This window comes from Prionailurus viverrinus, chromosome C1 (assembly GCF_022837055.1).
Source record: "Prionailurus viverrinus isolate Anna chromosome C1, UM_Priviv_1.0, whole genome shotgun sequence".
Taxonomy (NCBI): domain Eukaryota; kingdom Metazoa; phylum Chordata; class Mammalia; order Carnivora; family Felidae; genus Prionailurus; species Prionailurus viverrinus.
This window is the reverse complement of record NC_062568.1, coordinates 16,610,343-16,624,100: the sequence shown is the minus strand read 5'-3', so window position 1 is coordinate 16,624,100 and position 13,758 is coordinate 16,610,343. Positions and strand designations below refer to the sequence as shown.

General features: G+C 41.2%; 1 protein-coding gene across 12 annotated transcripts in view; it reads right to left on the bottom strand.

Annotated features, from left to right (window-relative positions):
• The window catches only part of FN1 (fibronectin 1), a 69,931-nt gene extending 56,681 nt beyond the window's left edge, over positions 1–13,250 (bottom strand). For 6 of the 12 annotated variants that reach the window (XM_047871069.1, XM_047871071.1, XM_047871073.1 and 3 more), the window contains exons 1-9: positions 12,816–13,249; positions 11,689–11,817; positions 10,627–10,764; positions 8,921–9,052; positions 7,845–7,982; positions 5,476–5,634; positions 2,780–2,971; positions 1,774–1,953; positions 937–1,113 (exon numbers count right to left, since the gene is read on the bottom strand). In XM_047871069.1, coding sequence (XP_047727025.1) covers positions 937–1,113; positions 1,774–1,953; positions 2,780–2,971; positions 5,476–5,634; positions 7,845–7,982; positions 8,921–9,052; positions 10,627–10,764; positions 11,689–11,817; positions 12,816–12,963 — 1,393 coding nt within the window. In that variant the 5' untranslated portion in view covers positions 12,964–13,249. Of the gene's footprint in view, positions 1–936; positions 1,114–1,773; positions 1,954–2,779; positions 2,972–5,475; positions 5,635–7,844; positions 7,983–8,920; positions 9,053–10,626; positions 10,765–11,688; positions 11,818–12,815 lie in introns of all 12 variants that reach the window. The other 6 variants (XM_047871072.1, XM_047871076.1, XM_047871078.1 and 3 more) reach the window with 2 other exon arrangements.
• Positions 13,251–13,758: the final 508 nt, after the last annotated feature.

Genomic DNA, 13,758 nt, shown 5'->3' with positions numbered 1-13,758 from the left:
GGTATAGAATTGTAAGCTAAAGCATGTTTTTCTTCTAAATCCGACATTCTCTTGTGTTGAAAGAAATAAAAGTAGAAGTACTTTTCTTATGTTTCATGGCCTCACATTCCACAACATACGGTGCACAGCTTCTCAGTTCCAAAACTACAAGATCAACTGTAACCTATGGCATTCTTGAAATTTGAGAACAAAGAAAAGGTGTTGGCCCCCCTTTCTCTATCCTTACAAACTAGATCCCCCTTAAAAAAGAAAAGATCCCATACTTGAAAGAAAAGCAGAGTTTTGGTCATTTTGGTATTTAATAAGTGACCGGGCTTATTCTAAAATTTTTTTTTTTTCAACGTTTATTTTATTTTTGGGACAGAGAGAGACAGAGCATGAACAGGGGAAGGGCAGAGAGAGAGGGAGACACAGAATCAGAAACAGGCTCCAGGCTCTGAGCCATCAGCCCAGAGCCCGACGCGGGGCTCGAACTCACAGACCGCAAGATCGTGACCTGGCTGAAGTCGGACGCTTAACCGACTGCGCCACCCAGGCGCCCCAGTGACCGGGCTTATTCTAATCAAACCAAAATTATGTTGTAAATATCGTGGGTCTGTGACGACAGCAGTTATGTATTAAATGCTGTAAGTTGTGTGCTCTTTACAAATGACAAACCTGTAAAATATGTGCATTTCCAGACTTTAAAAAAAAGCATTTTTATTGCATTTATATGTTTTTGGAATTCAACTACATCGAAAGGATTTTACAATTATATGAATGGTTATATAATATATAATAATTATATGTGATATTATATAAGTATATGTATACAAATATATCTTACAAAGTTGCATGCTATCTGAAAATTAAGACTTAATGGGTAAAATAGGAGTAAACCGGACACTATTCTTCTGTCTTACTGCGTAAATGGGTGTCTACAGGGCTTTGTCTTACCGGCCATGGGGCAGAATCCAAACTTCTGGTCAGCATCGTAGTTCTCCGTTGTTCCACACCACTTCATGTTGTCTCTCCTGCCCTCAGAAGTACAGTCCGTGTAGTTGTGGTTGTTGTACAGGAAGGGGAAGTGGCACAAGGCACCATTGGAATTTCCACCTCGAGTCTGAACCAAAACTGCCCAGAATAACAGACAAATAGGAAGAAATAATATGACAACTGAGCTTACAGTGGGGACTAAGCACACAGCTTCATATGACCCCAGCTTACAGTGGGGAATTACCACAGGAAGGTTCCGAGGGAGCCAGGTCTCTGCAGCTAATTCACGGGGAGTCTACCTCAGAAGAAAGGATGCCTGCTAATATAGTCTCAAGCTTCCTTAGCGTATTCACCTTCACCTTCAAAACAGATTTAAATCCAATTTCACTCTCATTTTCCCAGCCAAAAGAGAAAAGATCAAATGGTTGCTTTGAATAAAACATAGTGTTAACCAGTAGAGAAGCAGAAGCACTCAGGCATTCATCCTGTGTATTCTTTAGTGCTGGGGGATTGCCTACGGATGTTAATATACCCGTATCTTTAATCACATCATAATCCCAGTGTGTCAGAAATAATTGAACAGGAGGGCTTTCCCCTCAGTGTCATTTCCCAAGGGTCCTTGAGAACATGGAAGGATCTTCAGCTGCTAAGTTCGCTTCATGTCTCCTGGGTCCAGACTGAACAAAAGTGATACGTCTTCTGCAGCCTCAAGATGAATGCCCAGAAGGCTGGCAAATAAAAATAGGGCGTGAGAAATGGGTTTTTCTCACTGCTGTGCTTTCCTCCTGGGAGACTCACCAGTATGGTCTGTACAGAAGGAATATTTCTGGTCTTGCTCATAATTGGAAGTTGTGCTGCACCAGAGATGTCCATCCTGTCGCCCTTCTGTGGTGCAGGAGTAGAAAGTCCTGCCGTTGTAGGTGAATGGTAAGACACACGGCTCCCCATTTGAATTGCCACCGTAGGTTTGGGTTACAGCTACAAGCACAACCAAAAGGGTCTCAGTAAATAGAGCTGCATTTATCTCCCACCAGTAGCTGCTTCTTTATAGCTTAATGGAGACTAAGCTTGTGCCTTCAAGCGGCCAGCACAGAGAATCACCTAGTCAGTCCAAATGTATTACTCAGCAAACCTATCTTTTGTGAATAGAGTGACATCGGAGTTCCTCTGCCCATGTCCTTTGTTGCCACCTTTGCTGCCGTGCCTCAGTTTCCCCATTTGCAATGGTGTATTAATACAGACTAGTTAAGAATTCTGTTCAAAGTATACTGGAGTGATATACAGAACTCTGTTGGTGCCATAATAATTAATACATGAGGTTATTCTAGGGAAAAAGTCAAAGGTACCAATTGTTATTGGTTACTACCAATTATATAGTTATACCACTACAGTGGTTACTATCACTTTTGTAGCCCAGAAGCAATGTATTAAGTTGTTGAAAGTTTACATCATGAAGCTCCAAAAATTTGAGATTCAGAGTATAAAATATGGTTGGTTTGCTATTCAGAAAGCAGCCCTCTTATAACAACATTTTAGACAAATAAAGATAATACATAGCAGTTTACTCCCCACTACAGGAAAGAAAATACATAGATTAAAAAGATTGGAAGAAAATATATGAAATGCCAACCCTGGTTGTTATCACAGGGTGGTAAGATTATAAGCTTTTCTTGTTTGCTTTATTGTTTTACTTTGGTTTTTTTTTTTTGTTTTTTTTGTTTGTTTTTGTAAATGAATGTACTGCTTCTCAAAAATTTAATAATAAAAAGCTATCAGTATTATTTTTTGAAAAGATAATACAGACCTGTCTCTTGGCAGCTGACACCATTGCCCAGGCAAGTGCATAGCATTTGCTTATTTCCTTGTGTCTTCAGCCACTGCATCCCCACAGAGTAAACCACACCACTGTCTGTGACACAGTGACCGTATGGAGCAGGCTGGGGGTGAGGCTGGGGCTGGTAAATGGCGGTTCGGACATCTGTGAAGGAGCCAGATCCTAAGGGCATGAGAAGGGAAAGTCATAAAGCTGGGTGAGAGAAACCAACTAACTACTTTCTGGAGTGGGGATCTTCAGGGTCCCATACAGATCACTCTGAAATCCATAGTGTTACTGATCTGGAACTGAAAAGAAATGCCCCTCCCTGTGTTAGCTTTTACGTTCAGCCTAGGAAATAACCTATAAGAGTCTAACCAAAGGGTCTCCATCTTCCAGTTTATCTGGATTATATTTCTAAATCACAGACATTATCCTGCCACTCAACAGAGCAGATGCCCTCAACAATTCCTCACTCAATCCAGGAAGCACATGGTCCACAGCTTCATAATCCCCCACACTTAAGTTCTTCCAGCTCACCTCTGACCACGTCCTTCCTTGGTGTAAGCCTTGTCTCCTCATTCACTCATTGTACCCTGTACTGTCTTCATGTCTTTCCCTTCTCCTGGAATGGTCTGCCTCACCCTCGCTCTCTTAGCAGCTTCTATACGTTCAATATAACTAGGCATTTCTCTTGCCAATATTGTTTTTGAGAAGTCCCTGACACCCTGCAGCAGACCTGTGGCCGTCTGTTTAACTCTGAGCTAAATGAAAGCATCCTGGGCAGCCATTCTGGATTCTCTAGAAGTTGTTCCTCCTTCCACATTTTGTTTCCCCCCAGGATTATTTGAGAATTGGTGTGTGTGTGTGTGTGTGTGTGTGTGTGTGTGTGTGTGTTTCTAAACCCAATCAATCCGCTTCACACAGCTTTGTTTTCAGAGTAAGACAACACAATATGTTGATCTTTTCTCTAAATTGTTGGAAATCTGTTCTCTCAAAGGCCAGGCCCACAGGAGAAGAGTCAGAATGAATGCCAGAATAACTGATGGACTGAATTCAGCATCTCTCTAAGCCCTGCTCACCACTAGAACCCAAAGACACTTTACATACAATGGGTCCCAAGGTCATGGGGAGTGGCCATCTGTATATACCCCACTGAAGAGCCACAGTACAAAGTAACATAAAGATCTCATAGAAGCAGGATCCATTTTGTTTGACCCAATGCTTCTCAAACTTTTTAAACAGAACCTTTTCTGTATAATATTAGTAATATTAATAAAAATAGATAACATTTATTGAATCCTTATCCTGTTACACCTCAATTACCCTTTTAATTGAACTATTTCAGTAGGGGAGCTGGAGGAGGGAAAAAAATAAAACATAAACTATTTCAGTAGACTGATGTTTATAATTGTTTGGTTTTTTGGTTAGCAGTAATTTCACTGATATAATCAAAAACCTCAGGATGCATGGGTGGCTCAGTCACTAAGTGTCCGGCCCTTAATTTCAGCTCAGGTCATGATCTCACCATTGTGAAATGGAACCCTCCTTCAGGCTCCACACTGTGCATGGAGCCTGCTTGGGATTCTCTCTCTTTCTCTTGCTCTCCCTCTGCCCCTCACCTGCTCTCTCTCTCTCTCTCTCTCTCTCTCTCTGTCTCTCAATCAACCAATCAATCAATAAAATAAAAATGAAAAAATCAAATAACTCAAAGATACTATCAAGTCTAATCTTGTTTACCTTTGGAAGTGCTCAGAGCAAGACGAAAATTCACCAAAGGGAGAAAAATCTAAACAAATAATATTTTTATTTATGGTTAAATGGTTGATTGATAACGGGCTAAACAATAATGCTAGTACATTATGCAGTGAAAACTTGATGAGAACATATTAAGAAGGATAACAGAAGCACACACCCGTGATAGCCATTATTTCTGTCTTCAGACTCTTACAAAACAAGTTACAATGCAAAGATCTTGCTCTTGTGTCAGAAATAATGAAAACTACTTTTTTTTTTTTTAAGTGCTTTAGACATTGTGTCATTCATTCTCATCCCGGGGCCTCCTCTGAATTTCTCGAATTGTAAATGCCAATACATGAAGAAAATGATTGTGCATTATTTTATGGAATGCAACAAAGTCTGCTGGAGCATGGAAACCACGCATAAAGAATTGTTTCCGCTACAAAGAAAGCTGAATGTCAGGACAAGGAAACATATTCCAGTTTGGAAAAGAACAAATGTACTTTTTTCCCTTTTCCTAGCAGAAGAACCAAGTAGTCGTGTAACCCATCATAACCCTTTCATTTCCATTAAAATGCACTTTAGGTATTAAAAATGCATAGGTAAAAAAATGCATATGTATGTGAATGTATATGTGTGCATATCTACATATATATCTATATATTAATTGTGTGGGTTTTTTAACATTGGCATTGCCTTAAACATCGTTTAATCTCTTGGGGCTAAACCTCCTTTTGTTCCCTCTAAGATCTATTCTTATTTCATTTTTTAAAAATTTAAAACCTGATATTAAACAAAGTTTTTAACAACTAGCAGTCTGTAAATGAACTCAGATTATTAGCAGAAACATGGCAAACTCATCCTCAAATGGCGTGTCAAAGGAAAGATGGATTTGCAGAAATAGGTTTCGAAACGTGCTGCGGTTTCTGGCTAGTTCTGTGCCTCACCAGCGGACGTGGTCTGCAGAGCCGCATGCCTCTCACACTTCCACTCCCCCCTGCCGTTGCCCGTGCAGATGCACTGGAGCAGGTTCCCCCGATTATCCTTCTTGCTCCACGTGTCTCCAATTCGGTAGGATGTCCTGGTGTCCTGGTCATTGCATCTGTCTGTATCAGAAAGGAAGCATTTCAATATACACGTCATGTCAAGCTGGGCAAATGCTCAAGTCAATGCTAAAAAAAGAACGTAGTGGTTTAAAGTTTGGTGAGCTATTCTCTGGTGGTAGGTTTCTATGTGGCTCTGGTACCACAGGTGTCAACCTTCTGAAAGATGGGATTCCATTTGTTAGAGCAGAAAGGGAGATGTGTGACTTTGTAGGATTTAGTCTCGTTCCTCTTCGCCTTTGCCAAAGGACTTTTTCATCATCTTTCATCCATTAATTTAAAAAAAAATTGTTTTCACATTGGTCCTTTGATCAAATTCATTCTCTGGCTTTCTATTTCCCCCCTGTCTTTCCTTCTCATGCTCTCCCAGCTTTCTCCCAGTAATTGCTGGATACGACCAGCCCTTCAACAGGGGACTTTCTTTAGAAAGTGAGAAACAATAGGAGGCAAGTAGGTTTCAAAAGGTCTCCCCCAACTGCCCCAAAGAAGCTATAAAAAACAGTAGCATCTCTTTTTTCATTTGTTATGTAAGAAAATCCAGAGTACTGCCAACTTCTTTAAAATGTTCTCTTCTAACCTCCTCCAACACACACCTATTTAAAATTATCAGTCAAATGGCTTCTTTTGAATGGCTCAGTGTGAACCTTTCATGGAAAAATGGAATTATTACCATAAAGCGATCATTTGTAACTAAATTGCCATTAGTGTATGTGTTCAATTATCTGGCAAATAGATTGTTTCAGTTATAATCCAGTTTTGCCCATATGCTACGATGTGAGGAGGGAGGATTTGATTTCTGTATGAATCAGAAAATCACAGCACGAGGTGAAAGAGACCATAATTAGACGGTTGATGTAAGTGCACACAAATACACACCCACATTGATCTAGTATCAGAATGGAGGTCTGGAGGAAGATATTATAGCTTTTCTCCATATCCCAGGGAAAAGTACTTCCCTATACCCCCGTAGCACTATTTTCAGTATTTTTCTTGAAGCCCTTAATATTACACTTTGTAGAAAATGAATATGTATAAGCCTTTCTTATCTCCCTGACCGACTAACTAAGTGCTTTTGGAGGCTGTACTAATGTCCAATTTATTTTTTGCATTCCTATACCATCCTGTATAAACTGGGGACTTACAAAATTTCATGCAATACATGACTTTTCTTTGAGGAACTTTCCCCCAACTTGCTATTAGAATAACTTTAAATAATAGATGAGGGTTTGAGTCAGACACTTACTTTGTCTTGAGCTAAAACTTTGCCACCAAGGTCTTGAAAGTCTAATGATCATAATAACATTCTAAATGCAAAAGATCTAAGGAACAAGCAAGTTTCTGGGAAAGAGTCTGCCAGAATTATTATCAATTTCCATGAAAGACTCATTTTTTTGTTAGCAAAGAATTCAAATTTAGAGGTTGAACATTTTAAGATGTTAAACACTTTAACCTAGATAAACAAAATAGGTTCAATATATTGAGATTTGACTTAGAATTTATTTATAACAGCAACATTAATGGTTGTTTTGCTTCAATAAACTAGTTGCCTTTGGTCTGAAAAGTTCAAAAGAGGAGCCTTGAATCCCTAGGGCAACAGGTAGGGCCTCCAGGCAATCCTGGAAGGAGCAGCAGGGGTGCTAGAGGTCAGCTTCTTTATGGCACTAAGAAGCCTATTTAAGAGCTTTGGGTAAGAGACACTGTCCTTAGTCCCACGTAGACACATAATTTTAACCTATATGTACTTTTTATTTTCATCAGTTTTGCCAGTGAATATGCCCCAGTTAAATTTCAAACATAGAAGGAAACCTAAAACTTTAGAGCTTCACTCCATTCTCTGTTAATAGTACCTACATACCCAAAGATGTATTTGCATGGATTTTAATGATTTCTTTGCTTTTAATACTTGGAAAATATCTCAGTGATAATTTAATCAAACATTTGCAACTAATCTTCAGGTCCACAGCATATTTGGCATTTTAATGCATATTTGGGATCTTTCTTAGTCACTCATAGCCGAAGACCTTATTATTAAACTTTATAGTTTTCTTTGAAGAAACAGAATAAGTTGATTGTGGAATTTTTCTTGACATCCAAATGTTACCAAAGCATGCTGGTGTGGTGGGTGTGTTATAAGTGACATCACGTTACAGGTCTCTCTAGGAATCCAGAAAACAATACCTCGCCTCATCTTGAGCAAAAGAACTAAGACGTACTTCTAGAAGTACAGGTGATACGTCCACTGCCTTCTCCCAGACAGGTACAATCCACCATCATCCAGCCTTGATATGGCTTTTCCCAAGTTTCTCCAACAACGTAGGAAGTTCCAGCAGCATGATCAAAACATTTCTCAGCTGTAAGGAAATTTGCATGAAAAACAGGGGTGGGGGGGAAAGGGTTATTTTGAATTGTGCAGGCTCCTTGTAATTTAAAGTATATTGTGTAAGCAAAAATCCAGCCACATTTTTTTAAGTGGTACTCTGTTCAAAAAGAAAGGCACGCCCTATAACTAAGCACATAGTAAGTAACCAAAGTGAAAGAAAGCCCAAGATGAGCCGGCAGGCGGAAATTCTATTCTCCTAATAAGTACATAGACTATATATATTCAGCTAGTAAAATTTCTCACACAAGTATTTGGGTGAAAAGGATCTGTATATGTATTCATCTGTGGGGGACAAAACACCCACAATTCCGATCTTAATTATGAATGCATAAAAAAAAGACAAGAAAGCTGTTTAAAATCTGATTTCTATAATAACTACAACACAAAAAGTCTCATTCAAGAACAATTTATATATTCAAATCTATAGGCAGAGACTTAGACTTGTGTTTATAGAGTTTAAGATTAAGGCCAAAAGAAGCTCAAAAAGTTTGAGTTTGAAAAAGAAAAATTACCAAGGTGTGACAGAGCACACACAGTATTGTTTCGGTCCAGCGTGTTCCAATAAAGAAAGATGTCAAAAGTGCTATTTTTTTTCTTTTAAATAATTTATATCTTGACCAAGGAGAAAGCAGTGATGAGATAGTAGACAAAAGAAATGACTGTTTCCTAAATCTTTCAATTCGATCCTGTCCTTTTGAAACAAAATTAAGACATCTACCAATGTTAGTACTTTTGGGCCTGATTCCTTCAGGGCTGTGGATTATGAACTTATTTCAGTATTTGAAATAAAATTTCCACTTCCCTATTTTTTGAATTGGAATTCAGATCTCGCATCCACAGGGCCTTTGGTGCAATCCACCATGTTGGCTGTACTTCCCCGCCTCTCCGTCGTCCCTCAGAGCCACACACCTATCGGCTTGCAGGTCCATTCTCCTTTCCCATTACCAAGGCACACACACTCCAACATGTAACCGCCGGTCTCATGTGGTCTCCTCCACGTGTCACCGATCTTGTAGGACTGACCCCCTTCATGGCAACGGTCTGTTCAAGACAAAAAGCAAATGTTAGAGAAAAAGACAGACAATATTTCAGTTAAAGAAAGAAAGAAAGAAAGAAAGAAAGAAAGAAAGAAAGAAAGAAAGAAAGAAAAGAAAAGGTCTCATGTTCCACCCAGGATAGGTACTTGGGTTAAGCAAAGCAAGAACACAGACAACACCTTTCCCGTCAGAGGCAGGGGGAAAGTTAACAGGTCTGGTCACTTTGGGTCTTGGTTAAGCATGATGGGAAATCACACAGAAAATTGAATGGCAAAGAAAGAGGTCATAAATCCTGGTTCCTCAGAGAGATCACAGGAAATTGGGTCCTAAGGCAGAAAAGAAAGGCTGGCAGGCAGATTGAGCCTGATGGAATGAAAAGGCCACACTGGGCATAGCTTTCCAGCTTTCAGGAGTGGGAGAGCCCATGTTTTACCCCAGCATAAAAAATGTCACATTGGTGGAAATCACATAGATGCACACCTATCAAGTGTGGAAATCTGGGTACTCTTCTAAGCTATTAAACACAGTGGCACATCAGAGGCCAAACTGTCCATTAGATTATAAGCACTATGGACCACTAATTCATAAGACTGCCAATAAACTTTAATAAACCCTAACATTAAGTACAGGAAAAGCTGATTGGGTCTATTCACAAAGGACTGCTTTGTTCTTTTGGACAGAAGCCTTTCAAGTAACTTATACTTAAAGGATGGATTAAAAAAACTAAATGCTTTCTTTTTAAAATTTAATTTAATTAATATATTATTTTTTATTTTTTTTAGAGAGAGAGAAAGACAGAGAGTGGGGGAGAGGGGGAGAGAGAGAGAGAGAGACAGAGAAAGAGAATCTTAAGTAGGCTCCATGCTCAGTGTGAAGCCTGATGCGGGGCTTATCCCATGACCCTGGGATCATTACCTGAGCCGAAACCAAGAGTCAGATGCCCAACTGACTGAGCCACCCAGGTGCCCCACTAAATGCTATGTTAATAGAGTCTATTGGTAGCCTAGTGAATAATAATGAAAAGACTGCCTTAGCTAAACGGGAATTAATGAGAGTCAACACAGTCCCCAAAGGTCCTTGGAAACACTAGTAGGCTAACCATTCCATATTATCCCTGGGAATAGAGATTTGTTTCCTGGGTAAATCCTATAAGTCACAATGAAGTCAGACCGCATCTGTGGGATGCAAGAAGTCTGTGCATCACAAACAAGAAGAGCAGACCACACAATGGCTAATTCTCCTCTTCTTGACCATCTTCCTAATCACTTGGTCAGTCTAGCTTGAAGATGTCCAGGTAAATTAAAATGAACAACTCCTCCAAGCATATCTTACTGAAATGGAACTCAAGAGATCCACTGGGTACTCACAAGTCCATACAAACTAAACACTGTTTCCACCTGTGCACAGAGCCATCTTCCAGAAGCACAGGATCCAGTTGGGTGATCACATAAGAGCACCCAGTCACCTGGGGTAAAGCCCCAAATTAGGAATATCCAGTCATGGATAGCAGAAAGTGACAGTGACGGTAATGGAGAAATTCATTTATTTTATTGACATTTTGCAGAATGTCTTCCTTACTTGCAATGGTACAACTTATCCTCCCTCGCCCAGCTCCAATGCAGGTACAGTCCCAGATCATGGAGTCTTTAGGGCGCTCATAAGTGTCACCCACTCGGTAAGTGTTCCCAGTGTACTTGTCAAAGCAAGTCTCTTCAGCTGAGGAGAGAAAGAAAGTTCATGTGAGCCTCACATATATAAAAGCTTTTTTATTCTACTAATCCCATCCAAAGAAAAACTCACTTTTTCATTCTATGAGTAGCACAGTACAACAGAAGTATGTAAAACATTAAAATGGGAGACCTACATTTTACTGCAGGCTTTAATGAAGCTCAACTTTTGAACTTTGACCAGTTCTCTGATTTTCTGTAAATTAATTTCTATTGTAAAGGATTCTCAGGCCCTTAGGAAAAAACTGTATTAAGCACTACTTTTGGACTGGTTAGATTGTGAAGGAAGGCTTCCATTGTAATCTCTGGCTCACTCAAACCAAGGTCCACACTAAAAGCAAACAATTTGAAGATCTCCACCTCCCACCAGGCACTGTCATGTCTTAGTCCTATTTCCATTTTAGCCTCATCCGTGCTTTTCTCCAGGTGTTGTTATAATTTACAAGAAACAGAAAAATGGTCATAAAAGAATGAGAACTTTGAAGTAAGCAGCTCCTGGTTTTATGTAACTGACAAATCACTTTATAATAGAGTGCCCAAAGTGTTTTCTGGCCCGTAATCTTACATGTAGTTTAAGATTTGAAATTCTTTTCTAATAAATTAAAATTTTATAAGTGGTTTCTTTGGAGGGAAAACACAAAATCTTTCATTTTCTCATCAAAAACTTTGAGAGAATAAAACAAAAAGTAGACTCAAGAAACTACTTTCAGATATACTAGTTGTTTGGTTTTAAAGGTAGAAGTAACATGTAAAAGACAAAAGCAGTTACTAACAGTTATTTAAAGAGGAAATGATAGATAATTCTACTGGGAAAATGGTGTACATATTTTTGTTACCAATGCTAAGTTTAATTAACAAGCACCCACTTCTCCATATATCAAAAGATACTAACTGCCAGGCTCCCACCACTTACGTTCAGGTTTACTCTCGCAGTTAAATCCTCGGCTCCCTCCATAACAGGTACAAACCAAGGCATTTCCCAGGTAGGTGCGCTCCCATTGTTGGTTTATCTGATAGTGTTTCCCATTGTCATAACAGCCAGCTATAAATGATTGAAGAAAAAAGTGATTACATCTCCATCTTCTCTTTTTTCTAAATTATGGAATTTTCTTACACAACTAAATTGACAAGACTAAGCAACAAACATAGAAAAATAAGTTAATCAACAGAGGATCAGAATATTCCACTCTTAAATATATAGAAATTAGCTATCTAGGGAGTTAACCACAATTCGTACATGTAGATATTTAGGTATTCCTTTTTTCTCTTTTAACTTAGCTAAATGTTATACAATGATGTCATTTCCATCTGGCCAGGGGTCTACATCAAAGGAGTGGAAACATTTTGGAAGACAGATACCTGGAATTACATTTTAAAATATGCAAAGACCTTCAATGCTTTTCTGGGGTAATAAGTCAAGAAGGACAACTTTAAGGAGTTTCCTTTAGCCCAGGCTATGGGAGGGTGTGTCTTTGAAAAACTGGAAGAGGAATTCAGATCTGTTCTTGGAGAAGTATCCTGAAGGGCCCAAAGCACTGTGAACCAATCACATCGCTTTCAAGTTCGTTAGGAACAATGTAACTATTTGGACACCCTCCTACCATCCCCATTTTGAAAATATTTAACCAATTATTTAGTAACAAAGAAAATCTGAAGCGTAAGGATCACACTAATACCAAATGGAAAATGTAAAGGCAGTTTCCTCCTTAAAAGCAAGTTTGGATGAATTCATAGGAGGACGACTTTAATAGGTACCGCTGACAAGAGCGCTGCGGGAGCCCCTGTGCTCCAATGCTTTATTTTATTCTAAGGCCCTCGGACCCAGCCTGATCAAACCCCGAGCCTTTTGTGCCCTCGTTCGGCAACTCTCATTAAGGCGTGCGCACACACACACACACACACACACACACACACACTCACACACACTCACACACTCACACACGCCGCACACGCGCGCGCGCAAAACTTCAGCCACAACTTTGGTTGGCTTCAGGGTCCCGTCCCGGGGACAGCCTGTTTCAGCCCGCGGTCGGTACTCACGCTTGCTCTGGCTGACAGCCACTGGGGTCTGGGGCTGAATGATTTGCTGAGCCTGCCTCTTGCTCTTCGAGGCTCCGGTGGAGGGCACCGCTGTCCCCAGGGACAGGACGGCCAGCAACAGCAGCCGGGGCCCCGGACCCCTGAGCATCTTGAGACGGTGCGGGAGGGAGACGCCCTCACCAGAAGGCAAGTTGCCACCAAGTTTGTCTCCCTTTGCAACCTGCGGGAGAAGGTTCCAGTGCCTTCTGCGGGTTGGTGACCCCAAGAAAATAGGGGCCAGGGGATGGGGAAGGGGACGGCCCGAGGGACAGAGGGGAAGGAGAGGACGAGAGAAGTTGTGGCTGCAGGTCCCCTCTCCGGCGCTCGCGCCTGGAGCTCCCTCACCTCCCCCTGCAAAGCGCTGCCGGCGCGGGCGGCCGAGCCCCGAGCGCCAGGGTTTATATGGGACGGTCCCCTCCCGCCCCCCACGAGGCCCCGGGCGCCGGGGAGGAGGGACGGCCCGGCTCCCCCCACCCTCCGGCCCCCGCCGCCGCCGCCGACCGCGCGCCGATTGGCCCGGACTCCGGGTGACGTCAGGGGGACTGTGGGTTCGCCGCGAACAAAAGAGATGCTGATCGCCCGCCAGGACTGGGGCAAAGGAACTTTTTTTTGGTTTCCTTTGCGGTCGTCAAACTTTCTTGGGGCTGAGGGGGAGGGATGGGAAGCGGCTGGAAAGGGGTAGACCGGGAGGAAAGGGAGGGGCTGGAGTTGAGCGAGGCGAAGGGGTTGCAAGACACCCCCCGCCTTTCCTTTTCTTTTTTACTGGGGCGGGGGGAAGTTGAGGAATTGCATCACTTCTGAGAAAAAAAAGTCTGCTCACTGGAGTGTATTTTGGGGGGAGGAAAAACCATAAAGTAGCCACCACCTTGCAGCTGGAGGAATGTAGACTTTACAGTCCCAGGGC